The sequence below is a fragment of the Ichthyophthirius multifiliis genome (genome assembly GCF_000220395.1).
Source record: "Ichthyophthirius multifiliis unplaced genomic scaffold scaff_1120509251289, whole genome shotgun sequence".
Taxonomy (NCBI): Eukaryota; Ciliophora; class Oligohymenophorea; order Hymenostomatida; genus Ichthyophthirius; species Ichthyophthirius multifiliis.
In genome coordinates, this window is record NW_004086019.1 from 1609 (window position 1) to 28896 (window position 27288).

At 13.4% G+C, this 27288-nt stretch overlaps 5 protein-coding genes across 5 annotated transcripts, besides 49 other annotated features; 2 read left to right on the forward strand and 3 right to left on the reverse strand. All coding sequences in view use genetic code 6, as the record gives it.

Moving 5' to 3' along the window:
* The first annotated feature begins 207 nt into the window (after positions 1-207).
* IMG5_176440 (hypothetical protein) lies at positions 208-734 on the forward strand. The gene has a single exon (XM_004027684.1). It carries the CDS (start codon positions 225-227, stop codon positions 543-545), a length of 321 nt encoding a protein of 106 aa, XP_004027733.1. The 5' UTR covers positions 208-224; the 3' UTR covers positions 546-734.
* Positions 735-746: 12 nt separating this feature from the next.
* Positions 747-780: a microsatellite.
* Positions 781-877: 97 nt separating this feature from the next.
* Positions 878-926: a microsatellite.
* Positions 927-1432: 506 nt separating this feature from the next.
* Positions 1433-1469: a microsatellite.
* A 316-nt stretch (positions 1470-1785) lies between these two features.
* Positions 1786-1854: a microsatellite.
* Positions 1795-1907: a microsatellite.
* A 3-nt stretch (positions 1908-1910) lies between these two features.
* Positions 1911-2446, reverse strand: IMG5_176450 (hypothetical protein; the record flags this gene model as incomplete). Its single annotated transcript, XM_004027685.1, has 3 exons — positions 1911-2175; positions 2330-2354; positions 2395-2446. 3 exons carry the CDS (start codon positions 2444-2446, stop codon positions 1911-1913), a joined length of 342 nt encoding a protein of 113 aa, XP_004027734.1.
* Positions 2172-2234: a microsatellite.
* Positions 2447-4676: 2230 nt separating the features above from the next.
* Positions 4677-4741: a microsatellite.
* Positions 4679-4741: a microsatellite.
* A 3-nt stretch (positions 4742-4744) lies between these two features.
* Positions 4745-4785: a microsatellite.
* Positions 4786-5824: 1039 nt separating this feature from the next.
* Positions 5825-5861: a microsatellite.
* Positions 5862-7661: 1800 nt separating this feature from the next.
* Positions 7662-7731: a microsatellite.
* Positions 7708-7744: a microsatellite.
* An 849-nt stretch (positions 7745-8593) lies between these two features.
* Positions 8594-8644: a microsatellite.
* Positions 8603-8653: a microsatellite.
* Positions 8625-8657: a microsatellite.
* Positions 8658-10019: 1362 nt separating this feature from the next.
* Positions 10020-10126: a microsatellite.
* Positions 10030-10123: a microsatellite.
* Positions 10045-10123: a microsatellite.
* A 506-nt stretch (positions 10127-10632) lies between the features above and the next one.
* Positions 10633-10675: a microsatellite.
* Positions 10676-12129: 1454 nt separating this feature from the next.
* Positions 12130-12167: a microsatellite.
* Positions 12140-12189: a microsatellite.
* A 90-nt stretch (positions 12190-12279) lies between these two features.
* Positions 12280-12323: a microsatellite.
* A 2472-nt stretch (positions 12324-14795) lies between these two features.
* Positions 14796-14856: a microsatellite.
* Positions 14857-15394: 538 nt separating this feature from the next.
* Positions 15395-15428: a microsatellite.
* A 1565-nt stretch (positions 15429-16993) lies between these two features.
* Positions 16994-17053: a microsatellite.
* Positions 17054-17217: 164 nt separating this feature from the next.
* Positions 17218-17279: a microsatellite.
* A 13-nt stretch (positions 17280-17292) lies between these two features.
* Positions 17293-17335: a microsatellite.
* Positions 17336-17807: 472 nt separating this feature from the next.
* Positions 17808-17850: a microsatellite.
* Positions 17851-18703: 853 nt separating this feature from the next.
* Positions 18704-18750: a microsatellite.
* Positions 18751-19326: 576 nt separating this feature from the next.
* Positions 19327-19380: a microsatellite.
* Positions 19381-19653: 273 nt separating this feature from the next.
* Positions 19654-19775: a microsatellite.
* Positions 19671-19769: a microsatellite.
* Positions 19685-19804: a microsatellite.
* Positions 19798-19850: a microsatellite.
* Positions 19851-20630: 780 nt separating this feature from the next.
* Positions 20631-20669: a microsatellite.
* Positions 20670-20878: 209 nt separating this feature from the next.
* Positions 20879-21764, forward strand: IMG5_176460 (NLI interacting factor-like phosphatase family protein, putative; the record flags this gene model as incomplete). The annotated part of the gene is made up of 2 exons (XM_004027686.1): positions 20879-21536; positions 21601-21764. The coding sequence occupies 2 exons, from the start codon at positions 20879-20881 to the stop codon at positions 21762-21764; spliced, it is 822 nt and encodes a 273-aa protein (XP_004027735.1).
* Positions 21765-21836: 72 nt separating this feature from the next.
* Positions 21837-21882: a microsatellite.
* Positions 21852-21882: a microsatellite.
* Positions 21883-21983: 101 nt separating this feature from the next.
* IMG5_176470 (peptidyl-tRNA hydrolase, putative) lies at positions 21984-22727 on the reverse strand (the record flags this gene model as incomplete). Its single annotated transcript, XM_004027687.1, has 4 exons — positions 21984-22073; positions 22118-22305; positions 22362-22428; positions 22473-22727. The coding sequence occupies 4 exons, from the start codon at positions 22725-22727 to the stop codon at positions 21984-21986; spliced, it is 600 nt and encodes a 199-aa protein (XP_004027736.1).
* Positions 22728-22738: 11 nt separating this feature from the next.
* Positions 22739-22779: a microsatellite.
* Positions 22780-23450: 671 nt separating this feature from the next.
* Positions 23451-23500: a microsatellite.
* Positions 23469-23500: a microsatellite.
* Positions 23501-23917: 417 nt separating this feature from the next.
* Positions 23918-23994: a microsatellite.
* A 246-nt stretch (positions 23995-24240) lies between these two features.
* Positions 24241-24270: a microsatellite.
* A 14-nt stretch (positions 24271-24284) lies between these two features.
* Positions 24285-24342: a microsatellite.
* Positions 24285-24355: a microsatellite.
* Positions 24323-24612: a microsatellite.
* Positions 24339-24693: a microsatellite.
* Positions 24669-24702: a microsatellite.
* A 284-nt stretch (positions 24703-24986) lies between these two features.
* Positions 24987-26431, reverse strand: IMG5_176480 (protein kinase domain protein; the record flags this gene model as incomplete). Its single annotated transcript, XM_004027688.1, has 6 exons — positions 24987-25611; positions 25734-25817; positions 25858-25943; positions 25993-26112; positions 26187-26254; positions 26374-26431. 6 exons carry the CDS (start codon positions 26429-26431, stop codon positions 25278-25280), a joined length of 750 nt encoding a protein of 249 aa, XP_004027737.1. The 3' UTR covers positions 24987-25277.
* Positions 25613-25707: a microsatellite.
* Positions 25627-25732: a microsatellite.
* Positions 26432-27288: the final 857 nt, after the last annotated feature.

A 27288-nucleotide genomic window follows, 5' to 3' on the forward strand; every position in this document is an offset into this window, starting at 1 on the left:
ATTATCTATATGGGACTAATTTAATATTGCTGATATAATAATTCCTTAATTTTATTTATTGAATTAAATGAATATTATAAATAATAAAAAAACAATAATAAAAAGGAATTTTTTTATACTTTTTTTTTCTGGAATTTTTTTGAATTTACAAAAGGCTAATTTTTTTTGGAGAAATTTTAGAGTTTTTGGTTTTTATTAAAGACAAGCTTTTTTTTTAATTTTGAATGAAATTTAGTATTAGTTTTTTTTAGCGAAAATCTTTTATTAGTTTATGTTTTTTGCATTTATTTTACTTTTCTTTGTTTTTTTTTAATATTTCTTCTAAAAAAAAAATACACTAGATGATAATTTCTCTTCTTTTATAGATTAAAAAATACTCACCAAAAATTATATGGAAAACCCTTTTTTTGATTCAGAAGGCATTTTTTCAACTTTTTCTGCATATTTAACCTGTTTTTTAGGCACTTTTTATTCATATATAATTAAAAATACTATTAATAGGAATTAAAGGAGCTTTTTTTTAGCGTTTTAGGCCATTTTGTTGATTATTATAGCATTAATATCACTATTTCTGTGTAATTTTAATAGAATATACTCAAGTCCAGGGTTTGTTTTTATAGCTGGTGGAATTAATGGACTGGTTTTAATGTTTTTATTACATTTTTGGGATGATTATGTGGTTAAATTTACAAAGAAAATTTAAAAATTTGGTAAAAAATGGATTTTATTTGCTTTATTAGTTAGCGAAATTTATATTTTATTAAAATTTAATATTGTATTTACTTATTAAGGGGAATAATTTTCATTGTGGAATTTTTTGGTGGAATTTGGTATAAAATAAGTAATAAAAGATGAAGATTTTTCATATTTTTTAATGCATTTTTTATTGAATATTTTTACATTTTTTTTAATAATTTATAAATTTTGATTTTTTTTTATTTTTTCATAAAAATAAAAATATCTCAAAATCAATTTTTTTTTAAATTTAATAAATTTTTCTAATTATAAAAAAAACAATAAATAACTAAAATTTCAACATTTAAGTATTTCTTGTTAGTCTATTTTTTGTATAAACCATATAATTACTTTGTTAATTTTTAAAATATATATAAGATAAACAAAATAATCATTAAATAATTTACATTTTTAGGGATAATTATTTAAGTCTGGAAGTGCATTTATTTTTTTATATTGGTTTTTACATATATGGTCCATTATATTTAAAATCATACTTTGAAATTTAAGAAAATCTAAATTAAAGCTATAAAAACTATAAATACATGTTTTTAAAGACAAATTGTTAAAATAAAATAAATTAGATTATTTTTATAAAATAATATATATTTTTATTTTATTTAAGTTATAAATGAATTAATTATATTACAAAGAAATAAAATAAATTTTATATTTTTGATATAAAGAAAATTATAAATAATTATTATAAATATATATTAATTATTTAATTATATTTTTTTTAAAAAATAAAAATATTGATTAATGGAAAAAGATTATTAAAATATAAAAAAATATCATGAAGAAATATTAAATTTATACGAAGTCCCTTATATATATAGAGATTCATGTGTAGAGGATTATATGAATTATTAAATATGTAAAAGACAGAATCCACTAATAAAAGAAAATGATTTAATTTATAGGATTCCTGTTTTAAATACATTATCATCATGCATTTAACTAAAAAATTAATGGATAAAATGTCAGGACTATAGAGAAAATGAAGTATATGAAGAAATAAGAAGATAATATATAAATTAATTAAGAAAAAAATGAAATTATAATATATATATAAATGTATTTATATTATATATATACATGTATATAAATATATATATACATATTTAATATTGATAATTTATATATATATATTTATATACATATATATATATTTTTCATTATAATTAATTTTCGTCTTCTATATATTCTTAATTTTAAACACATTTTAAAACTACTTTTTGGCTTGATTCCATCAAATGTCCCGAAAACATCATTTCGTCTAATATAAAATAAGCTTTATGGAAATTAAATATTATATCCAATTCACATACGTTCATGAAATATTTATCTAAGCATTCAACATATTGATGAATTATTTCTAGTACGTTTAATTCGTTTTCTTCTTTGTCGACAATAGTTATAAAATATAAACTGGCATATCTATATATATATATTTATATATATATATATATATAAATATATATATATATATATTATATTATTTTTAACATAAAAAAGTATATATAAGTATTTTATTACCTTTTATATACTATTTTATAATCATTCCATTCTAAAAAATTACATAATTTATTACTTCTTGTTAATACAATTGAATTTATCTTTTTTTTTTTAACATATTTATTTATATAAAAAGTATACTTCTTTTAAGTATTTTATTTTCTCTTTATTCGTAAAAGTTTAAGAAAACCATTTTGTTAAGCGTGTTTTTCCTTATCGACTTATTAAAAATAAACAATGAATCATATTTATTAATTTTCTTTTATTTTATTTTCAATAAAAGTAATTTTATTTTATTATTATTATTTTTTGTTATAAAAAAATAAATAAAAAGATTTATAAAAAAAAAATATTAATAATTTAATATATATATATATTAAAAAAAAAATTAATAAAAAAATGTTTTTAACTCCAACAAAATTAAATTCTTTACATTCCTTAAAAAATTTTTAAACCAAATTAACATTCCCTATATTCAAATAAACCCGTTCTTAAATAAAAGATATAGTATCAGAAACAAAAAAGAACCCATTATAAGAATTCCAAGGGAAATACATATATAATCTTCCTGCATTTTAAATAATAAATAACGAAAAATTCCTTTCAAAAATAATAAAATTAGAACTTTAACAAAAGCCTTTAAAATCAGTATAAGATGGCTTAAAATTTCCTTTTTTATTGATTTTTTTTACAATTTTTATATTTTATTAATGGCAATCAATTCCTTTTAAAGTAATTTATCCACACGCAACTATAAATGAAACAATTAAAACTAAATATAATGTACATGCTATTTTTACAGGTAAATATATAATAATACTTCATAATATATATTTTAATAGGCGCACTTTCTCATAAAAATTGGGAAAATCTTGCCTTATATGGAATTCCATTTTTTTATGCAATAAATATGATTGGATTTTTTATGAAATAAAGACATATGTTTTATTTATTTATAACGAATTCTGTTTTTACAGCACTTATAACTTTTCTTTTTGATAAATAATTTGGAAATTTAAACTTTTTATATCCCAAAAATAACGGAGGGTGTACAAGTTTATCTTTTCTTTCTTGTTTTTTGGCTTTTTAGCCTAAAGCGAATGTTTTAAAAGTTCCTTTATATACAATTGTGACTTCATTTTTGATGTATGAAAGTTATTAATTAAAAAATTCTGAAAAAAATAATAATTTATGTCATGCTGCACATATATCAGCTATTTTTTATGGATTTTTTTTCGGGTTGCTTTTTAAAAGAATAATGTGATTTTTTATTTAATATATGTAAAAATAAATAAATGTTTTTTTTTTTAAAAAAAATATGGATAAATTTAAAAAATTTATATATATTAACAATTATATTAAAAATAAAATTAAAAATATGGATTTTTCAATAAAACTCTCATTTTTTAAGGACTTAAAAAAGATGATTTTTAAAAAAATTAAATTAAATATTCTTTTTTTATAATTAAAAGAAAATTAGAAAATTCTTAATTAATAAAAGCAAATTAAAGTCGAAGAAAAAAACTGATTTTATTGTTTATTTAAATAAAAGCAAACCCACTTCTTTTAAAAATTAAAAAGAAGAAATTTTAAACAAATAATAGTCTAATTTACACTATATTAGAAATAAATATTTATATTCAGATATTTATTTTTACAGTTAATTAGTTTTTTGGGTATATATATCTTTTTATAAAATTTAAACCAATAAAATTGTATTTATTAATACAAAAGTATATAGAAGGTATTATTATAAATTAATTCTTAAATAATATATATAAAAATCTTGATATAATCCTCAGTGAATTTTTTTTAAATATCCTATATATAAATTTTAAACAATTAAAAATTTACATTAAATTAAATTACATCTAACATTTAAAATTTTTTATAAGCAATACATCTAGATTTTTCATAAATTGATATCTTATTTTATCAATTAATTAATTGCGGTTTATATGACTAAATACTCAGTGTATACAAAAAGAAATTTAAAATTTACCAAATAATACTAAATTTATTTTATAATCTAGATTTCCTAAAGTTTATTACGATTAAGCTTCAAAATAAAATACATTTGAATCGCAAGAAATATAAAGAAAAATATAAAATCCAATTTTAAATAAATCTATTTAAAAAAAATCGGATAAAAAAGGAATTAAAATGATAAAAGAAGATATAAAAATGAATAAAAATTTGAAAAAATTATAAATAAAAGTAATATGTACTAAAACTTAAAATATTCAAAATGAAAATTTATAAGAATTTTTAAGAAACTAGATAAAGTTTTAGAAACTCTAAATAAAAAAATATATATAAGTTTTTTTATTTTATAGTTAAATAAGAATCTTATAACTGTTTAAAAGATTTAAATAAAAATATATGTAATTAAATAAATGAATCGTCTAGGAAAAAAAAAAAAAAAATATATATATATAAATATATATAAATAAATATATATATATATATTTATATTATATAAATATATTTATTTTATTTTATTTAATATCTCTTTTTTTTTATTATAATATCATTTATTATTAATATATATAATAATAAATTTATATGAAATATTTTATTTATTCTTGCTATTTTTTTATTTTTATTTTTATAATACAATCGATTTTTTTTATCAAAAAATAATTGATTATATACAAAAATTTATTATTTTAAAGTTTTATACAGATTATATTAAGTTAATATTATTTAAAGTATAAATAATTAGATATTTATAAACAATATATATAAAAAATAAAATTAAAATTAAGATTAACATTATTATATACAAGTTTTATTCAAAAAAGAAAAATGAAGTGATTTTTTATAAATTGATAAAAAAATATTAATTTTAATTAAATCATAATAAATGAACAAAACTAACAAAAAAAATATTGGAATATAATAAATTATTAATAAATAATAGTGAAAATAAAAACTTTAAAAATAAAAAATAATATAAAAGTAAAATATCATAAATTAATAATAATAAGAAAAATTAATATTTTTAATTTACAATTAATTAATATAAAATATAGATTTTAATTTTAAGGTAATTTTATTTTATTAAAAAGTATTTAAAGTAAATGTTTATAGTAAATATGAAAAAAACTTAAAAAAAAGTATATAAGCATTAATAATTTGTATAAAATATATATATTTTATCATATTCTAACTTAATTAGATTTATGATTTTAATAAGTCGAAAATTGATAAATGAAAAAAAAAATTATAACTTATTGATTTAAAAAATAAAAAATAATAATAAAATTAAAGATACAAAGATATTTACAATTAATAATATAATAAATTATTATATAAAATATTATAAAAAAAATATTTAAGATTAATTTTTATAATAATTAATATATATATAAAAGATGAATGAATATTTACAATAAAAATATATAATATAAAAATAAATTTATATTCTATCATATTATATTATCATTATATTTCTGATTTTAAACTTTTAATGCTTATTAACTTTAGTATCTATTTGAAAAGTTTTCATTGATTGATAATTCTAAATTACATATTTACTTATTAAACTAATCTAAAAATAATTATAAAAATATATAAATATATATCTATATATATTTATATATCTACTTTGTTAATCTATAATGCTTCTTTCAAATTCTATATCTTATATTAAATATATTTGAATATATAATATATTAAAAATATACATGTTTCTTCGAAAGATTAATTATTTTTTTTGCTTTATTATTCCAAAAGTTCATTTTATTATTGAATAATGTTTTCATAATATTTTTATATTCTATTTACTTCTGTTTCTATATTTTTATAATATATATTTTTTATATCAATAATTTCTTTTTAAAATTATAAAATTTCTTTTTTTTATTCTTCTAATTGTATTTCTAAAACTTCATTATTTTATCTAAAATAATTAATTTCTTCATCTTTTTCTTCCAATGTTTTATTGTTACTATTTAGATAATTAATATTTTTTATTATATTTAAATTTTCTTAAAATTAATATTCCTGTTTTTAATAAAGTTTAATTTCTTCATTTAAAATTTCGTTTTTTAATTCCAATTATTTTATTTCTTTGTTTAATTTTTTATTTCATAATCCATTTATTTTTTTTATTATTGATTTTTTTATAATCTTAATTCTTATTTTTTATATAAAAAAAGTTTAAATATTTTTTGTTTTTACTATAAAATTCTAATTCCTATATAATATTATGTATTAAGTTTTCATATTTTATTAATTATTCTTAATATAAATTTTCCTTATATGGCGAATTATTTTAATCTTCTAATAAATTATTTATACAAGTTTTATTTAAAATACCTTCTTTACTTGAAAACACATCAAAATGATATTTATTTTCGTATTAATTTTGCTTAGTTTTGTTTTGAAATTGACTTTTTATAAGACTAAAAATATCTTCAAAATGTTATTTTCTATTTTCATCTATAAAAATGTTTCTTTCTTATTTTTTTTATTAATCATATCCTGTTAAATAACTAGTATATTTTTTTTTTTAAGCATTAATATTATATTTATTCAAAATTTTTTTTTAATTATTGTTTATTTGCCTTTTTTGATTCTTATATCTATAATTTATGCGGAGAAACTTTTGCTTAGATGTTTATTTATTTTTAATCAATTTTTAAGCCATTTGAATGTTTAAAATTTACTTGATTTTCAATTTTTTTTATTGTTTCGACTTTTAATGTGTTAAATTTTTTGTATTTTTATTTTAAATATTTTAATTCAAACCCTTCATTATTATTTTAGGATTATTTATATATATCATAATGTGTATTTGCCTTTATTTTTATAAATATTTTATAATTTTTTTGCTTGTTCATTTTGTTACACGAGTTCTATTTTATTTTATTGGAGAATTTTAAAGAGTAAAAGATTTTATTTTTTATTGTTTTGCTATTTATGCTTTTTTATATTTTTAATGATTATTTTTATTGATTTTTACTTGGAGAAATTCTTTTTGTCAAAAATTCTTTATTTTCTTAATATTATTAAATTATTTAATAATTATGATAATAATCTTTCATGAATTACTATTTTTTTGTTAACAGATTATTTGGTTGATATTTTTAAAATATTTATATATTATTTTTTAATTTAATTAATTCTATCTAATAAAAACAAATATAAATAATTAATTTATTAACTATTAAACAAAAGAATCAATGAATTATAAATTTAAAAATTAACTGAATTTTAAAATTAAAATATTTTTTTTTCATATATTTTATTTATTAGTTTTTATTAATGAATAAAATTAAAAATAGCAAAAAATTAAAGACTTACCAAAATTTTTTAAAAAATAATTAAAAAAGATTTTTTTATAAAAAAGCTAAATAATTTAAAAAAAAGGTTTAATAATTTGTTTTTATAAATTAATATTTTTAAAAATTTTAATTCATTTTTTTGTATTAAAAATATTATTCTTTTAATTATATATTAAAAATTTATATTATAAAAATATATACTGTACATATTTTTATTTTTTAAATCATTTAATTAAATATTAGATTAAAAAAAATAAAAAAATCATAATATATTCTTAAAGTAATTTATTTTACTAATCATTTTTAAAATATTAGAATTTATCTAAATATTTTTATTATTAGATTATTTTACTATATTACCAAAAATTTTAATTTTAAAATAGGAAAATAATATAATAATACAAAATATTTGTATTTAATGTTATTCTATATAAAATAAGATGTGTTTGAAATTTATTCATAAAAATTTATGGATTCTAGTTTAATATAAAAAAAGAATATAGTTTTAATTAAACTTAAGAAAATAAGAATTTAGTTTTAGTAAATTTAGATATATATTATTTTTCAATTATGTATTATTTTAGTTGGTAAAAATTATTGTTTTATTTTATTAATCATTATAATAATTTGGAATGTATTCCAAAATTTATTTTACAAAAATTATAATTTTAGAGCTATAATATTAGTAATTGTTTTATATTAACAAAATAAATAGAAATTCAATTATCAAAATAAAAAAATGATTAATTTTATTTTTTATTTTAAATAATTACTTCTAAAAATAAAATATGTTAAATATAAAATAAATAATTAAATTATTTTATTATTTATATATAAAAAAAAAATTAATTTAAATATATATAAAAATAAAATAAATAATTATTAATTATTAATTATTATATAATATAGTAATTTTATAAAGAATTATAAATGTTTATTAAATCAAACTTTTATTTATATAATTTTATAATATAATTAAATAGGTATATAATATATTTTATTTAAAAATTTATAAATAGTATCTTTAAATATTAATATTTTTAAAATTATAATAACAGATATATATATATATATTAATAATATATATATATATATATATTTATATATATTTATTAATTATAAAAATATTACATAATTTTTAATATTATAAATAATTACTTCATTTTTTTTTTGATATAAAATATTTTTTATCTTTTTTTCTAATTTATTTGATTTAATTGTTTTTATATATCATACTAATATATTTTATTAATATTAATCATTAAAAATTAATTTTTTTTCAAAAGTACTATTTTATATTTATTAATATTTAGTATGTTTGCATACTTTTTTTTACTCGATTTAATAATTATTAACCTCTTTTTGTAAATTAATTAAGTATTAAGTATTTAATAATAATTAAGTATTATTTATTTAAAAGTTTTATTATACAAAATATTAAGTTTAGCATTACTATGTAGTTTTTTCATCTTATTAACAAATTTTATTTATAGTTTTTATTTCTTTATTCTATTTATCTTTTAATTAATTTATTAGATTATCAAACATTTTTTTTACTTTTTGCTAAGGTCTTTTTAAAACACTTCAATTGAATAATCTTAAGCTAAGATTTTAAGAATTTAAACTGGAGAGTAGTTTATTTATAAATTGATTTAATTTAAAATAAAAATCTAATTAATTAAGTCTTCATATTATTAGATTTAGTAATGAATATTTTTTTCTTATTAATATTTGTTTGTGTATTGATTATGGTTATGTTTTTTGTTTTTATGTATTATTTATAAAATTTAATTTTAATCTTTTTCTAATACAAAAGAAAATTTACATTTATTATCATTACATTTTATAATTGTTTTTTTATTGTTTTTATATTTACGAATTATTGGAATCAAAAAGTAATTATTTTATTATTATAATTAATATATTATCCATTAAACAACCTTTAAGTTTTAAGAAATAATATATATTTATTATTATATTGAGGGATATGCCATCTTATTATTTAGTTTTTTTAATATTAATAATAATTAGAAAAAAATTAATTTTATTCAGTTTATTTAAAAATAAAAATGTAAAATGTAGTTTTTAAATAGTTTAAAATTATTAATTTGATTATAATAGTATATATAAATTTTTAAAATATAAATATTATCATATAATTTTAATTAAAATAACTTAAGTAAGTAAATAAAAAAAATTTAAAAAATTATTAAATAAATGCTTATATTTTTTATATAAAATATTAATTCAATAAAATAAAAAAAGAAATAATTATAAGTTTTAGATATAAAAAATATTAAAATATTATATATAAAAATAAATAATATGAAATATAAATTAATAAATAAATATGAATTATTTATAATAAAATTTATTATTTCAATTTAAATAAATTAAAAATATTTAGATTTATTTAAAATAAAAATTTAACCTTATAAATTATAAAAATACAGTATTAATAATGAATTATAAATTTATTTAAATAATATATATTTAAATATATATATATATATACGAATATAAATATATATATATATATGTATATATGTATATATGTATATATGTATATATTTATATATTTATTTAAAATTAATTTAAAAATTTTTAATTTTTAAATAATTCTCATTTTTATTATATAGAATGTAATTAATACTAACTTATATAATCTAACATATACAAACATTATTAAAAAATATTATAATAATTTTTTTAAAAAATTTTAATTAATATCTATAGATATATTTAATATTTAAATATCTAAATATAAATTAAATTTTATTTATTTTCTAGATAATTATAATAAAAATTATTTTATTTTGCAATAAAATTATAAATATAAATTTAAAGCATTTTTTTTTTAATAATCTTATTTTTTTTAAATAATTATAAATACCTACTGTATATTTTGTTATATAATTTGTTTAATATTATTTGATTCACAAATCTAAATATATTTAAAAATTATATAAATAGAACCATGATATTTGACTTATTAAAAAGCATTAAATAAAATTAATATAAATTTTAATGGGCAAATACATATATCATATTTTATGAAATTCAATGTGGCTTATTTGAAAATATATGCTTTATTATTCTAAATAATTTATTTATTTTAATTAATTAATTTAATCTTTATATAAAAATATAATCCATATTTTTTATTATATTTAAAAAATATAATTTATTATCAATTTTAAAATAATTAAAATAATTTTTTATTATTTTAATTATTGAATATATTTATTTTGTTGAATAAATAATTAATAAGTAAAAAATATTTTATTAATTATAAAAATAAAAGAAAGATAAAAATAAAAAAATATGTATAAACGTATAAATAGATTATAAATATACATTATTACATATATAAATTATTTTAAATCTTACAATATACAAAATAATTTTAATAACTTTATATTTTTATCCTAAAAAACAAACAAAAATCATCAAAAAAAATTAATTTATATTTAAATTTGATATTTTTTAAATATTTTGATTTAACCAAAATAATTATATATATATCTTTTTTAAAAAATAAAATAATGATTATTTTAAAAATTAATTTTATCTCCAAAATAAAAATTATAAACTAAAAAAAAATATAAAAATAACTTAAAATTTTATATTTTTGATAATAATAAATTATATAATTTTTCTAATTTTAAGAAATAGAAAATTTTGTATTATATTTAAATAAAAAATTTAGCAAAAAAAAAATATTTATAATTATTTGAGCCAATATTTATTTCGAATCGATTATAAGTGAATTTCAAATTTATAATTTTCTTCAAAAAGTTAAACTCTAAAATATTAAGCTTTTTGATAATTAAAAAAGTTTTCATTTATTATTATTTTATTACTTTATTACATGTTGTTTTATAAAATTGACTTTTATAAATAAGTTGTATCTTTTTTATTAGAGATTAAATAAGTAATTTATTATGTAAAATTTTATTAATATTTATAGATAATAAATAAATATTTTGATAATATTTACTTATATTTAAAGCAAAGTATATAAATAAAAAAATGAAAATTTAATTTAATTAATATTTTATATATTTAAATTACTTAATATAATTATTGTTTGATAATTATATTTTTAATGTTTAATATCAATTATTGATATTATTATTTTTTATATTTAATCCTTTAATTACTTATTATTTCTTTGAAATTGTATTAATATATTTAAAGAATTAGAATAAATAGTTATTTATTAATATTTTCTTATTTCTAAAGGATTTTATTTTTATAAACTGTAAACCTTTTTCGTATTTTCGTATATATAATTGTTATAACTCAATGTTTTTTTATTAATTATTTTTTATTAGAAATCTTTTAAAGATAATTTTTGATGTTAATATTATTCAAAAACTTAAAGTCCTTAGTTATAACAATATAATACTTAAAATTTAGTTTTATAACATTATAGAGCAATTTTTTTAAAACAATTTTATTTTTAAGAAGCATCTATTTTAATTTTATAATTTTGTTTTTAATTATAAATAATAACTATAAAATGTAGATTAAATATTCAATTATAAAAATATTATATTATTATATTATATTTATTTTACAAATATATAAATAAATATATATTAATAATATATTTATAAAATTTATAAAATATTATATTTATTCTTCTCGTGTTTTTTTATTTTTCTTTTTTTCGTACTTAAATGTTTTTTATTTCCATAATTTTTTTAATTCTTTCCTTTTTTCTTCCATTTTTTTATTTAATATTATTTATTCTTTTTATTATATATTTTTATTAAAGATTCTATTTATTTAACAATGCTTTTTATATTTGTTATATAATTCCAAATTTTTTATATTATGGTTTATAAACTACTTAATTTCTTTTATTTGGTGGTATTTAATCGATAAAATATAATATTATTTTGAATTTAATAAATAAAGTAATTAATTAATTTTTTCTTATTTATGAAAATTTTATTATATTTTAAATAATTAAGAATATTTTTAAATATATATTTATAATACTTATATTTAAAAAGATTAAATTGAAATAAATATCTATATATAGAATTTTCCTTTTTAGTTTTTATAATATTATAAAAATTAAAAATAACAATATTTTAAATTTTAAATTTTAAAGCAAAAATCAAACTTAAATTTTATTATAATAAAATAAATCTTTAATTTTTATATATTTTTATAGAAGTTTTTTTCTATAAAAAAAATGTAATATTTTAATTATAATTATTTAGAAAAATAAAATAAAAAATATATTAAGAAAAACATATAAGATAATTTTTAAATATAAAAATAGTAAAATCAAATTTCTTGAATATAGATATTTATTTATTTATTTTCATATTTAAAAAATAAAATGTAAATTATTGAAATTCTTAAAAAAAATATTTTTAAAATAATCTATTTCTTATACTTGAAATTTAAAAATAAAACATAAATTTGTTTTTTCTTATATATTTCTTTTTAATATATAATATTTTAATTATGTAATTTAAATTGACTAAATATAATAATTTTGATTATTAAAGAAAAAATTATTTAAATTATTTAATTTATTTTTTTTAAAAGAAAAATTATATTTTTACCTTTTACATAATTTACAAATATATTTTAAATTCGAAATAGTACTAAAACAGAATTGAAGTTAAAAAAAAATTAAATTGAAATTTAATTTTTGATTTTATTTGATTTTATTTATATTAATACATTAAAAAAAAAATTAATGCAATTTTTTAAATTATATATAAAATTTTTTTATTAATTTATTTAAATCATATTTTTTTAATTTAAAAAATAGAAATTCACTATTCAGTAAAAATAAATTAATTTTTTAAAAAATTAAAATTATAAAATATAAATATTATTTTTCTAAATGTTTCAATATTTATTTGATTTTTTAAATATTTTCTTTTTAATAAATTTTTTATCTTTTTCTTAATTATTTTTTAAGATTAATAAAATTAAAATTTGTATATACACATTTTACAAATTAAACTTTCTAAAATTATTAATTTATTAAAAATTCTTAAAATAATTTTTATTTTATAATTGTAAATATATTAATTTTAAGCATTTTTATTATTTTTATGTTTTCTCTGATTTTATTTAAAAACTTAATCAACAATTAAAAATGCAAGAAAATATAAAAAATTGTTTATGACCTATTTATTTCTTTATTATGTTTTTAAAAATATTAGAGAAAAAATAAAATAAAAATACTAAAAATAATATTTCATCAAAATATAATTTATAATAGCATTATTTTTAATCTAATCTAATTGATATAATTATATTAAGTAATAATTTTAAAAATAAAATTAATAATATATTTTATTTGCTAAATTTTCTCATAAAACCATTCAAATCATATATTAAATTTAAATTTAATTTCTCTATTATAAAAATATAATGAATTTTTATCTCTATGTATTAAAAAAATAATTCTTATATATTATTTGTTAATTTTCATGAGGAATTTATATTATAAAACCTTATTTTATAATTAAATTAATAAATTGGTTTAAACTTTATTTTTTATTCAAAAAATTTTATTTATTTTAAATATACAATTTTATTAAAAAAGATATTAATTATAATAAATAAATTAAGCAAAATTATAATAAAAACTATTTTTCATTTAAAACAAATATTATTAAATTAAATTTCTTTATAATATATAAAATTAAAATAAATAAATAATTATATTTCTTTATGAAAATTTAAGAAAATCTTTTATTTTAATTGAATAATTTTAATATTTTGTTAATAATTATATAAAAATAAGAATATTTTATTTTTTAAATTAAAAAATATTTAATTTATATTTATTTTTAATATTAATATAAAAACAATATCAATTTTTAACATGTTCTCCCATTGCATGTTCAGGTCTCGCAATAAACCTATATCTTCCATTATCTTATAATTTTCCCTTAAAAATAAAAAGTAAATTAAAAAAAATAAATTTTTAAAAACTTGCATTAAATTATTTTCTAACATATCTCTTGCTTCTTCTCCGAAAAATATATGATCTTATATTTTTATTGGATCAGTTTCATCTTTATTTTCTAATATTTTTTTCCTGCATTCAATTCTGCATTTATGAAACATATAATAATCTCCTTAAAATGATTTCATCATTGTATGAATCATTCTTCTATAAAATTATAATGTTTATAAATTAGGAACTTTTGTCATTTTATTTTTTATAAAATAAATTTTTTAAATATATTTAACTTAAAAGAATTTTATAAATATATTAAATATATATATATATAATTATATATATATATATATATATATATATATAAGTATCATTTTTCATAATAAAAAATATATTTATAATAATTATTTACAAAGGAATATAAGCGAAATATTATTATTCAATTTATTTTTAATTTTCTAATTAATTTTATATATTATTATTTTTCTAATCCTTTTAATTCATTTTTTAAATAAACAATATTCTTTTACCTATAATTTTTATTTTAGTATATGGAAATGCAAATAAATAATATATATATTATACAGATAATATCAAAAATTTTAATTTTTTATTTTACTAGATTCTTTTAATTTGAATAATAATTTAGTTTTTATTATCATATTATAAATGCTTTAACTTTTTGCATTAAACACTCTATAATATATATATGATTTAAAAATAAATGTACAAAAATTAATTTAATATAATTTTTTCTTTCTTTTTATTGTATTAAAATAAAGTTTATGTTTAAAAGTTTGTGGTATAATAATATAATATATATATAAAGATTTTTATTTTTTTCATAAAAATAATTATTTTAATTTTAAAAATAAAATTATATTAAAATTCTTAATTTCTATAATTATTTTTTTCGTTTTTTATTTTTTTTATTTTTTTTTAAATTATTCAAAAAAAAATGGGAAATTGTTGTGAAATGAGAGATAATAAAGGTTGTATTAGCTATATAAAAATTAAAAAAATATTTTTATAATAAAAAAAGGAACAAAAGTTTTAGATATAAATAAGCAATATAAACATAATAAAATAAAAAAAAATTAAATTATGAAATTATTAAATTACAATAGCGAATAATATAATTTATAAGAATAAAACACTGACGAGTTTACATTATCTAAATCTTTATAATCAATAAATGAAAATGTAATAAAAATACTAATATTAAAAAAATAAATATATATTTAAAATTAGATAATTTATTTTAATTTATCTGATTCACATATAATATGTCCTGAAAAACATGATGAAAATGAACAAGATTAAGTTTTGGAAGATTTATCATAATAAATAAGAGAAATAAATGAGAATAAAAATGATGAGAAATACTAATCAATTTAATAAAAAAGTACTTAAATTTAATTTAATATTTCCGATTAAAAAATTTCTTAATAAATACAATAATTTCCTAGTTCTTTTTAAAATATTAAATTAGTTTATGTATGAAAGAAAATAAATAAATTTTATATTAAGTTTTTGCCTATTTTTTTTTTTTTTTAATTGTAATTGTTTTAAAAGGCACATAATATTTTTTTCTTTCTTTTATTAATAAATAAAGACATATATAATTATAAATATATTTAGTTTTTTCCTAAAATCAATATTGTAGTTTTTATAAACTTTCTTTAATAAAATTATCCAGTTTTTCTGCAGATTATTCTGCTTTTTTCTTACTTTCTTCTTTTAAAATATCTCCTGCACCTTCTACTTAAAACTATTTTTAATTTATTTTTTTTAAAAAAAGAACTTTTTTTAAATTTTTATTCACTTTTCTTTCTCCATCATCTTAATAAATTTAAAATCTAAAAACTCCTTTTGCCCCTTTAAAATCATTTTAACCTTATTTTTTTTTTTTACAGTTCCAATAGTTTATAATTTAAAAACATTTTTATATTTATATACCTCTATATTTGAAATTTATTTAAAGATTATAACCTATTTTTTTTTATTTCTTACAAGAACTAATGAAATCTATAAAAAAAATATTTACAAATCGAATGTATTTTTTTAAATAATTTATACTTCTCCAGATAATTTAGATAATGCATAAAATTATATTGTTTCATCATCATTTAGAATTGGATTTTATTTAATATTTTATTCAATTATATCTTTTAATGGTTATAATTCTAATTTTTTTCTTCCCTATTTATATATTAATCAATTATTTGCTATTTTAATTAAAAATAAAAGTATTAACCATGTTCCTACTTAATTCCAGTTAGAAGATATTTGCTTTCTTTTATTTATTTTATAAAAAAAAAAAATTAATGTTGAATAATAAATATAATTTGTACTAAGCATTTTCTTTTTAATATTGTTCTATTTTTTAAGGTTCTCTTTTATTTTTATTATCCGGTTAATCTCTAACCCAATAAGTATATGAAAGCGCATTTTCCTTATTTACTTATTCCATTTATTAATTTTTTTTTTAATTTTTAATTTTTTAAAAAAATAAAATAAATTTATAATAAACCAAAAATATTAAAAAAATAAAAAAAATATTTATATAAATATATTTGTTTCAAATATTCATATATTCTCGAAAGACCATAATAATTAATCATATATTTTCCAATTATATACTTGATAATATTAGACTTATAATTAAATATTAATATTATCTTACTTAATATTAGAAAAACATTAATTTAATGACATATATTATTATTTTTTAAATTATTTAAATAATAAATATTATCCTTTTTTTTAAAATTTAATAAAAATTTATCTTTAAAGAACTTTTTTTTTATTTTTTGTTAATTTTTTTATTTTTTTGTAAGTTTTTGTTTGAATTTCTTTTTGATTTTAAATTTATTTTTGTAATAAAGATAATTATTAATAAATTGTTTTTTCGAATTCGGTATTTACTTATTCCAGAATAGTTATTTTTTAACTAAAATAAGGAACTAAACTATAATATATTTATAATTGAATAACTAAGAATTTTGTTGCTTTTTAAATTTACATTAAAAAGACATTTTTTTTAACGATTATCTTAAAGTTTTATATATTTAGACTATACTAAAAACTATGGGCAGGTAAATTGTCCTTATATTTTTTAAAATCAGTAATATTAAAAGAAAATATTGATAATGATAAAGAGGCAGACATACTATTATTATTAAAAATAATTTAAAAATTAATTTAATAAATCGATTTTTATAGACATTATATATATTTTTATAGACAATTGTTTTATAATATTTTTTGTTTTTGAATAATAATAATAATAAAAATATTTTGTTTTAATTATTTTGAATAAAATATAAATCTAAATAAAATAATATATATATATAAATATTATAAATAAAAGTTTTAATATATTTAAATAATGTTATTTTATTTATTATATATTTAAAATTAATTAATAAATATTTTAAAATAAAATATATATTTTCTAAAATGAAACAATTTTAACTTTAAAAAAAATAAAATATTATATTATATTAATTATTCTTGAAAAAGATTATTTATTTAATAAATTTTTAGTAATAATAGTAATTATTATTAAATAAAATAAAATTTAAATATATTATTTATATTTTAAAATATTTAATTTTTTTTTTTATAAAAAAAAATGATTTAAAATTAAGATTATGAAAAATTAGTAAAAAATAAAATAAATAATATTAACAAAAAATAAATAAGATTTTTCAAAAAGAATGTTAATATAAAAAAGAAAAAGCAATTTTCGAATAAAGTATTTAATTATTAAAATTAGAACTTTAAGAATAAAAAAAGCGTGATGAAAATCTTACTAAAACTAATGAAACAATAATGAACTATTTAAATGATTTATCAAATTCAAGCATAAATGTTAATTATAATATAAAAATTATTTAAATATAATAATATTCAAAAAAAAGGGAAAATTGTTAAAAGAAATATAATTAAATTATGAACAAAATTGTAAAGATTTAAATGAATAAATAAGCAAATAAAAATAAACAATTTAAAATTTATAAATAGAAATATGGAGTTTAAAAGATTAAATAAATAAGGAAAAGCTTTAATAAAAAACCTTTAGATAATGCTTGTGGAAAAAGAAAAAAAATCTGAAAGAAATAATATAGATATATTAAATAATTAAACATTGAATTAAAAAATTCATTAATAAAAAGAATTTTTTGATTAATAAATTTAAGACATTACTAATAGTTATGAATAAGTAAAAAATATTTATATATATATTAAAAAATATATGATTTTTAATTAGAAAAATTTTAAAATAAATAATTAATATTAAAAACTTCTTGTTTAATATTAGGAGCTTTTACTAGAAAATAATCTAAATATTCAAAAAATAAAGGAACAGGAAAATTTAATATAATAACTATAAGAAAAAAGTCATTTTAAATACGAAATATACCCAAATATTCAAGATGAAGTAGACAATGAAATATTTCATTAATAATGTTTATCTTCTTTTTTGCCTTAATAAAATTATTAAAGTCATAATTTATAAAGCCCTAATAAATAAGGATAAGGTTGTATATAGGATTATTATGAGGATAATTAAAATTAGTATGAGTATCAAGAAATTCAATAATAATTAGAAAAAACACAATTCGAATTAAAAAAATCACATATGAACACTGTTATATAAAATGAAGAATAAGAAGAATGTTCTTTAATTTTAAAAAATGAAATAAAATTTCTAATAAATAAACTACTAAAAGCGAAAGGAAAATTAAATGAAAGTCAAATTTATATATCTAAATAAGAAAATAGAAATAATAATTCTTATAATTATTAGAAAAAATCTATTTTATGAAAATATATATATATATATATATATAATATATATATATATATATATATATATTATATTTATTAATGTTTTTATTTTTATATTAAAAATTCAATATTTAATAATATATTTAAATCAAATCTAATTGTAAATATATTAAAAATATTATTTTATTTTTTATCTTATTTTTTTTTATAAAATTAATTTCTTATTATAAAGATGAATTTATATAAAATTAAAATTTGACTGTTTTTTTTATTTAATATGAATAAATTGCAATTAAAAAATTTATTTATAATTATATCAATTATGAATTTATTTTTAGTATTAAATAAAAAAAAAAAAATTGTAAAATATATATTAAAAATCAATATATATGTATTTATAAATATATATATATATATTTATAAATACATATATATATATATAAATAAATATATATATATTTATATATATTAATAAATATATACTTATATTTTTAATACAATATAATTTTTATTTTTATATTTTCATTTATATAATTATTAAATATTATTTATAAGATTTTTAATTTAAAAATATATTATTTTTTTATAAAGAAAAACATTTTTAAAATCAATTTATTTTTAAAAAAAATAAATTACTTATTTTTCTATTTAATATTAAAATTAATATATTCTATTTTTTAATTTTTTGTTAACTTATTAAAGTTAATTATTATTATTAAGCTTATATACAAAAAAAATTTTGAATGATATAAAAAAATCAAATAAAAATAAATAAATATAACTTATTTATAAATTTTTTTAATTTATACTTGTCCCCCTTCTTTATTTATCTTTTAAGTATAATTATAAAATAAATAAGTTTTTTTTCATTTCTTTATTTTATATTAATGTAATTACTTTAAAAATATTTATATAAATTTTTTTTATAGTATTTAAAACTAGATAATTGTAATTTTTTTCTTTTATTTATTTTATTTAGTGATTTGTTTTATTTTATCGAATTAATTTTTTCAGTTTATTCAAATTAATTTATTTGTCTTAAGAATAATTATAGAAATTTATTTTCGAAACATTGTTTTTTTCTTATAAAGGATATCATAAAATAAGTTATAGATAAAATTATCAGATTTAATTTAATATGAGAAATCGAATCTTTTAAACTTAAATTTTTAGAAATAGTTTATAATTTTAGTATTTCTTGCAATATTAAAATTACAAATAATAAATATGATTATGTATTTAATGTGAACTTTTTTCTATATTTTCCTAAATATAATAATACTACTTTTGATAAATGTTTTATAATAACTATATAATAATATTTATTTCTTAATAAAAATAAGTTTAGTTTTTTTTTATATAATTTTTTTTTATTTATTTTTGGAAATTTCCAAATTACAATTTTTTTTTTTACTTTTTTTGTTTTTTGTTTATTATTAAAATTCCTTTTTAGCAAAAAAAAATATTTTTTTTATTTTTTATCAAATTTAAAAGATATATATAAAAATAATAAAAAAAAATATACATGATAAAACTGAGTAAATTCATTAGGTTTATAAATTAAAAACCAGGCATAAAAAGCCTAAAAAACATGAGAATTTCATACAATTTTTTTTTTAATAAGAAGCCCATAAACAAAAAAGAAGAAGAATAAAAATAAAAAGAGGCCAATAAAAATCCTTCATAATGGGATAATTTAGGTTTTTTAATAGAAGAATTAAGAGAAAAAAATAAGCATAAAAATCTATTATTACCCCCTTAAGACCCCAAATATTAAGGAAAACTAACTTTAGTAATAGAATTAGATGATATTCTTGTGCATACATTTTAACCAGACGAGCATGAAGCATATTTAAATGCCCCTTTAAGGTATTTTTTATAAAAAATAAGAATAAATAATAAAAAAAAAAGAGATCATGATTTTTATTTCGAATTAAAAGAATATGATACATATGTAAGCGTATATAAAAGACCTTATTTAGATGATTTTTTGAAATATATAAGAGAAAATCATGAAGCGATATTATTTACGAGAGGCGTTAAAGAATATTGTAGTAAAGTTTTAGAATTAATAGACCCGGAAAAGAGTTTCGCACATATACTTACAAATGAAGATTGCGATAGAGTTATTTACGAACCGGAAGATATGGATGAATATGTAAAAGATTTATAAAGACTTGGTAGAGATATGAAAAAAGTCGTTTATATAGATAATTAACCAATCAATTTTTGGACAGCTCCTGATAATGGTAAATATATATTAAATATAAAATAAATAAAATTTATAATAATTTTTAATAATTTAAATATTAGCTTTTCCGATTCCTCCTTATTTTGGAGAATTAAATAATGATGATTAATCTTTTAAAGAAATATAAGAAAGTTTAAATTATTTAAGTAGTTTAGATGATGTAAGAGAATATTTATAAGAAGAATTTTAAATTAAAGAAATATTAAAATCTTCAAGATTTTTATGATGAAATTTTTTTATTTTTTTTTTAATATAATAAAAACCTTCTGAAAAATAAATAATAGGAATAAATAAAATAATATATATACTTAGTTATATATATATATATTTATATATATATATATGATAATAAAAAATATACTTGTATTGTATATTAAATATTATTATTTTATTTTTTATAAAAATAAAATAAAAATTCTATTTATATTTCTAAATAATAAAAGTTTCATAATTCTTATAGTCCCCCTACTATTTTATCTATTAATTCTGATTTTCCAGGTCCAATTGCACAAACAGTAATACTTCCAGGTTCAACCTTACAAAAAATTATAAAAAAAAATTGATTAATCTAATTTATACCTATGTTTTTCCTGCATCACATACTACATAAGAATTTAGTCCTTATTATGTGGCTTTTTTTTCTAATTCAAGTAATTATTCTTTAGAATTTACTTTATAAACTATTTTCGGACATCCACTTTCTTCCCAACCACTTAATAAACTCTCTGTTTCTTATGTTTATTCTAATTATTAGTATGCACCTAATACTAAATACACATATATATAAAAATATATACTATTTTTTATTAAAAAAAATAAATACCTGCATGTCCAGTTTAAGCTGCAATTTTTCCAACGCCCATTTTCAAATCCATTCTTACTAAAAATACCTAAATTATTACTTTTAATTAAAAAAAAAAATAAAGTAATCTACCATTTTATAAACGTAATTATGACAATCTTCACCTAATGGATAACTCATATTTTGAACGCATATTTAAATGTTTTTAGAACTTCCTCTGGAATTATTTTTTAATAAATATTAAGGATTTAAACATTCGGTTTAATATTGCATTATTAATTCGATTATTTTTTGCTTATCTTAAGTTATTTATAAAGCTTAATTTATATAATTTTCTTCGAAACCTAATTCGAGAAGTTCAGCTTTTACGTTTTATTAAGAATCCATTTTTTTTTATTATATTTTTTTATAAAAGATAATATTATTTTTAATAAAGATATTTATATTATATAAATAATTAATAATTTACATTAAAAATATTAATTTTTATTAAAAAAAAAATAATCATTAAATTCATTTTTAAAATTATATAAATTTTATTTAGTATATATTAAAAATATAAATTATTTAAGGATTTTAATTATTAAATATATAAATAAAAAAAAGGTTTATTAATAAATAAATATATATAGAAATTATTTATATTTTATTAAAAATTGATATATTTTATAGATTTAAATTAACTTTAAAATAAATAATATTTAAATATTTTCATATTTTTTGTGTATTAATTAATAAAGGTTAATTTATATATGATTATATTTAATTTAAAATATAATTACAAATATCATTATATTTACCATTATCTCCTAATTCTTTTGTAAACCGAATAATATATAAATTCTCTACATTTTAAAGCATACAAACACCTATTTCAAATTTAATTAAATCTTTTTCGACTTTAATATCAAATTTAGAAATCTTAAATAAAAAATAAAATTTTGATATATTTTTTAATAAATATTTACCGGTTTGTAATTCATTTTATTAATTTCAACTACTTTTATTATTTCTTTAATTAAAAATTTAGGATCTCGATTGGTTAAACATCTTATATGGAAGGGTCCTTTATATATTTAAATACCCGCTTTTTTAAAAATATTATAAATTTATATATATAATATTTTTATATATATATATAAATATATATATATAAATATTTATTTATTTATTTATTTTATACTATATGCATGCGAAGTATATCTTTTTAAGTTGCTTGTATTTTTTATTGTATTTTTATCAAGAAAATCTTTTTTTATTTAAACAGGTTTGTTATTTTTTTTCATATTAACTGATTATTATGAAATATTAACATTGTTTTCTGTAATATACATTTATTATTTTTTATATTTATTTATTTTGTTTTCATAATTGCTTTTTATATAGTTAGTAGAAAGAGAGTTTTTTTATAGATTTATTTATTTTATTTTTTAATCTAATTATTAATTTAATTATTTTTCGTTTTATTAAGTATAAAATTAATTTTATTCTATTTAATATTTTTATTCTTACTAAATTTATATCTTATCTACAGGCATTATTTCTTAGAAATTATTTATATGTCCATTTACTATTTTTTATTATTATTCAAATTGTTATTATTATTGTAAAATTTATTGTTATAATAATTCATATTCTTATTAAAATTATTATTGTCGTTGTTTAAAAGAAATAAATTATTATTATTATTTTTATTACTTTAAAATTTATTCATTTTTTTATTATAAGATGGTATCTTCTATTTAATTTTATTATTAAAATTGTGTCTTTTAATAATAATTATATTCATTTTGTTATATTAATTATTTTTATTATACTTGATCATCTTATTGTTAATTATTTTCATTTAAAATATTTTTTTGAATATTAAAATTAGTTTATTATTGATATTAATCATTTAATTAATTTTAAATTTAATTTTAAATATTAAGTAAATGATAAGGCTATGTAAATATTTATTTTTATTATGTAAAATTATTTATTTATTATTACTAAAATTATTATTATTTTTTTATTATATTTATTATTACATTTATTGTTAAGCTTATTATAATTATTATAACTCTTAAAATTATTAATATTATAATTATTACTATTATTACTATTACTATTACTATGACTATTACTATTACTATTACTATTATTATTATTATTACTATTACTATTACTATTACTATTACTATTACTATTACTATTACTATTACTATTATTATTATTATTATTATTATTATTATTATTATTATTATTATTATTATTATTATTATTCTTATTAAAATATTTAATATTTTTATTATTCATATGAAGATTATTCATTTTTATTATACTATTATTATTAATTATTTTAAAATTATTAATTTTTTAATTTTTCAATTTCATTTTATTTATTTTTAGTTTATTATTTTATATCGTTTTAAACTTTAGTTAATTTTTCATTTTTATTATTTATATCTGTTATTATATTTATTTTATTATTACTATTTTGTTTTATATATGTCTCTATTTTTTCTTCCTCGTATTTACCCTCCTCTAAGATTTTATCTAAATCTTTTTTTTTATCATATGTTCCATTTTCTAATAATTTATTTGTCTTACTTTTATTTTAATCCTCTTATTTTTTAATATCCTTATCTTCCATTGCTAAAGGTTTATTTACCTATTTAGAAAACATTATTTTTTTATTATTTTTTTAATCTAAGATATATTTATTCAGTAATAAATAATATATAGTAGTCGCCTAGTTATGTTTATTTATTTAAATACATTTTCTCCCATATTCAAGATCTATTTCATAATTTTATAAATAAAACAAAACTTCTTCATTGATTTCTATTTCCGTTTTTCCCACAAAAATACCCTCTTTAATTTCCTATTTATGAATTTAAAACCAAGAATGCTACCTTATATCATTTATTAAATACCTTTTAGAAGGATCCACATTCAGTATTTTTTTAATAGATCTCTCGCCTCATCTGATACATATTTTGGTATCTAAAATTCACCACTAATTATCTTTTTATATAGTAAAGAAGTATTAGGATCCTCAAAAGGCAAATAACCGCATATTAAAGCGAACATTATAATACCAGAACTCCATATATCTACACGTAAACCTTCATATTTTTACCCAGCAATCATTTCCGGGGCTGCATAACAGGGAGAACCGCAAGCAGTTTTTAATAATTCGTCTTTTTTATATAAATTTGATAAACCGAAATCGACTATTCTTAGATTCTTTTCGTGATCCAAAAGGAGATTTTCGGGTTTAAGATCACTATAAATATTATAAATATATATATTTATATATATATATATATATATATATATATATATATATATATATATATATATATATATATATATATATATAATTTTTATTTATTTTTATATTTATACCGATGGGCTATGTTTAATTTATGTAAATATTCTACGCCAGAAATTATTTATTACATGAATTTACATGATTCTTTTTCGTTTACTCTTTTATTTTTTTTTATGTATTTTGCTCATATTTATATACCTTTAATTTGTAACTATATAATCAAATAATTCGCCTCCTATTGCATATTCCATTATTAAATATAGATATTTAGATGTTTCAATAATCTTTATTTTTATATTGTAATTTTATTTTTATATATTTATTATTATTTACTTCATATAATTATATTATATGTGGATGCCTTAATATTTTTAATATATGAATTTCTCGAGCTACTCTTTCTACATCAGCTTATTCCGTAATTTTATCCTTTTCTAATATTTTTACAGCGACCTTAATTTTTTAAATATTTATATGTTTATGCAATTTATTATAATTTTGTAATATTTTTTTTTTTTTTAATGCACTTTTTCTTATGTTTCTATATGTGTTCCTATTTTTACTTTTCCAAAAGTTCCTTAGCCAATTGATTTTCCTTTAAAGATAAAAAAAAAGTAAGTTTAAATGCTTATAACATTGATTATTTTTATCAAAATTTGTAAAGTTATATGTGTTTTTAATGTTTTTATCAAAAAAATAAAATATGATAATAACCTATTATATAATGGCCAATAACTTTTTCTTATACTTGTTATTAATTATTAGCATTCATTTTTTGATAAAAAAATAAAAATATGAAAAGTTATTTATTTATTAAAATGTTAAAAAAAATAGAAAAATATTTTTTTTTATTTTTTTTATAATTTATTAAAATATATATATTTTTTTTTAAAAAAAAAAATGAATAATTATTATATATATATATCTAATTAATGTATTAATTGAATAATTTTAAATAACAAAATGTAGAATATATATATATACATATCTATTTAAAATATATATATAATTTTAGATTTCTTTTTTTTGTTCTAAATTATAAAATAAAATATAATAAAATCATTTTTTACCTAAAAGAACACTACTAATATTTACTTCCAAAGGTTATAATTAGTTAATAAAATTCTAAATATTCTTATCTAACTTAAGACCTAAATGAATATTTTTAATATCTTCTTTAAACTACTAAGCAGTTTAATAACTTAATAATTTTTTGAATTATTTTTCGTAATTAATATAAGGATATTCCAATTTAATTAATTTTTCCTTCTTAATTAAATTTTTATCTATAATTTTCTAATCTCTCCTATTAAGTGATTATTCGCTAATTTTTTATCCTATTTCGAGTACATTTCTAGTATCTATAGGGACAAAAAGATGTTCTACTTATTTAAATTTTGATTATATATATTCTAGTATACTATTATAGTTTTTTTTCTTTTCTTAAATTTTTACAATATGTTCAGATTTCCCAAATTATTATTCTTTCATTTCCAGTTCATAGATTCTCTCCTTTAAAAAATCGGCATATTTATTTAATTCATTTATATCTAAATTTTTCTTATCTTCGAAATATTTACTCTCGATTCTACTATTAATCTATTATTCAGTTTATTATTTAAAATCCTA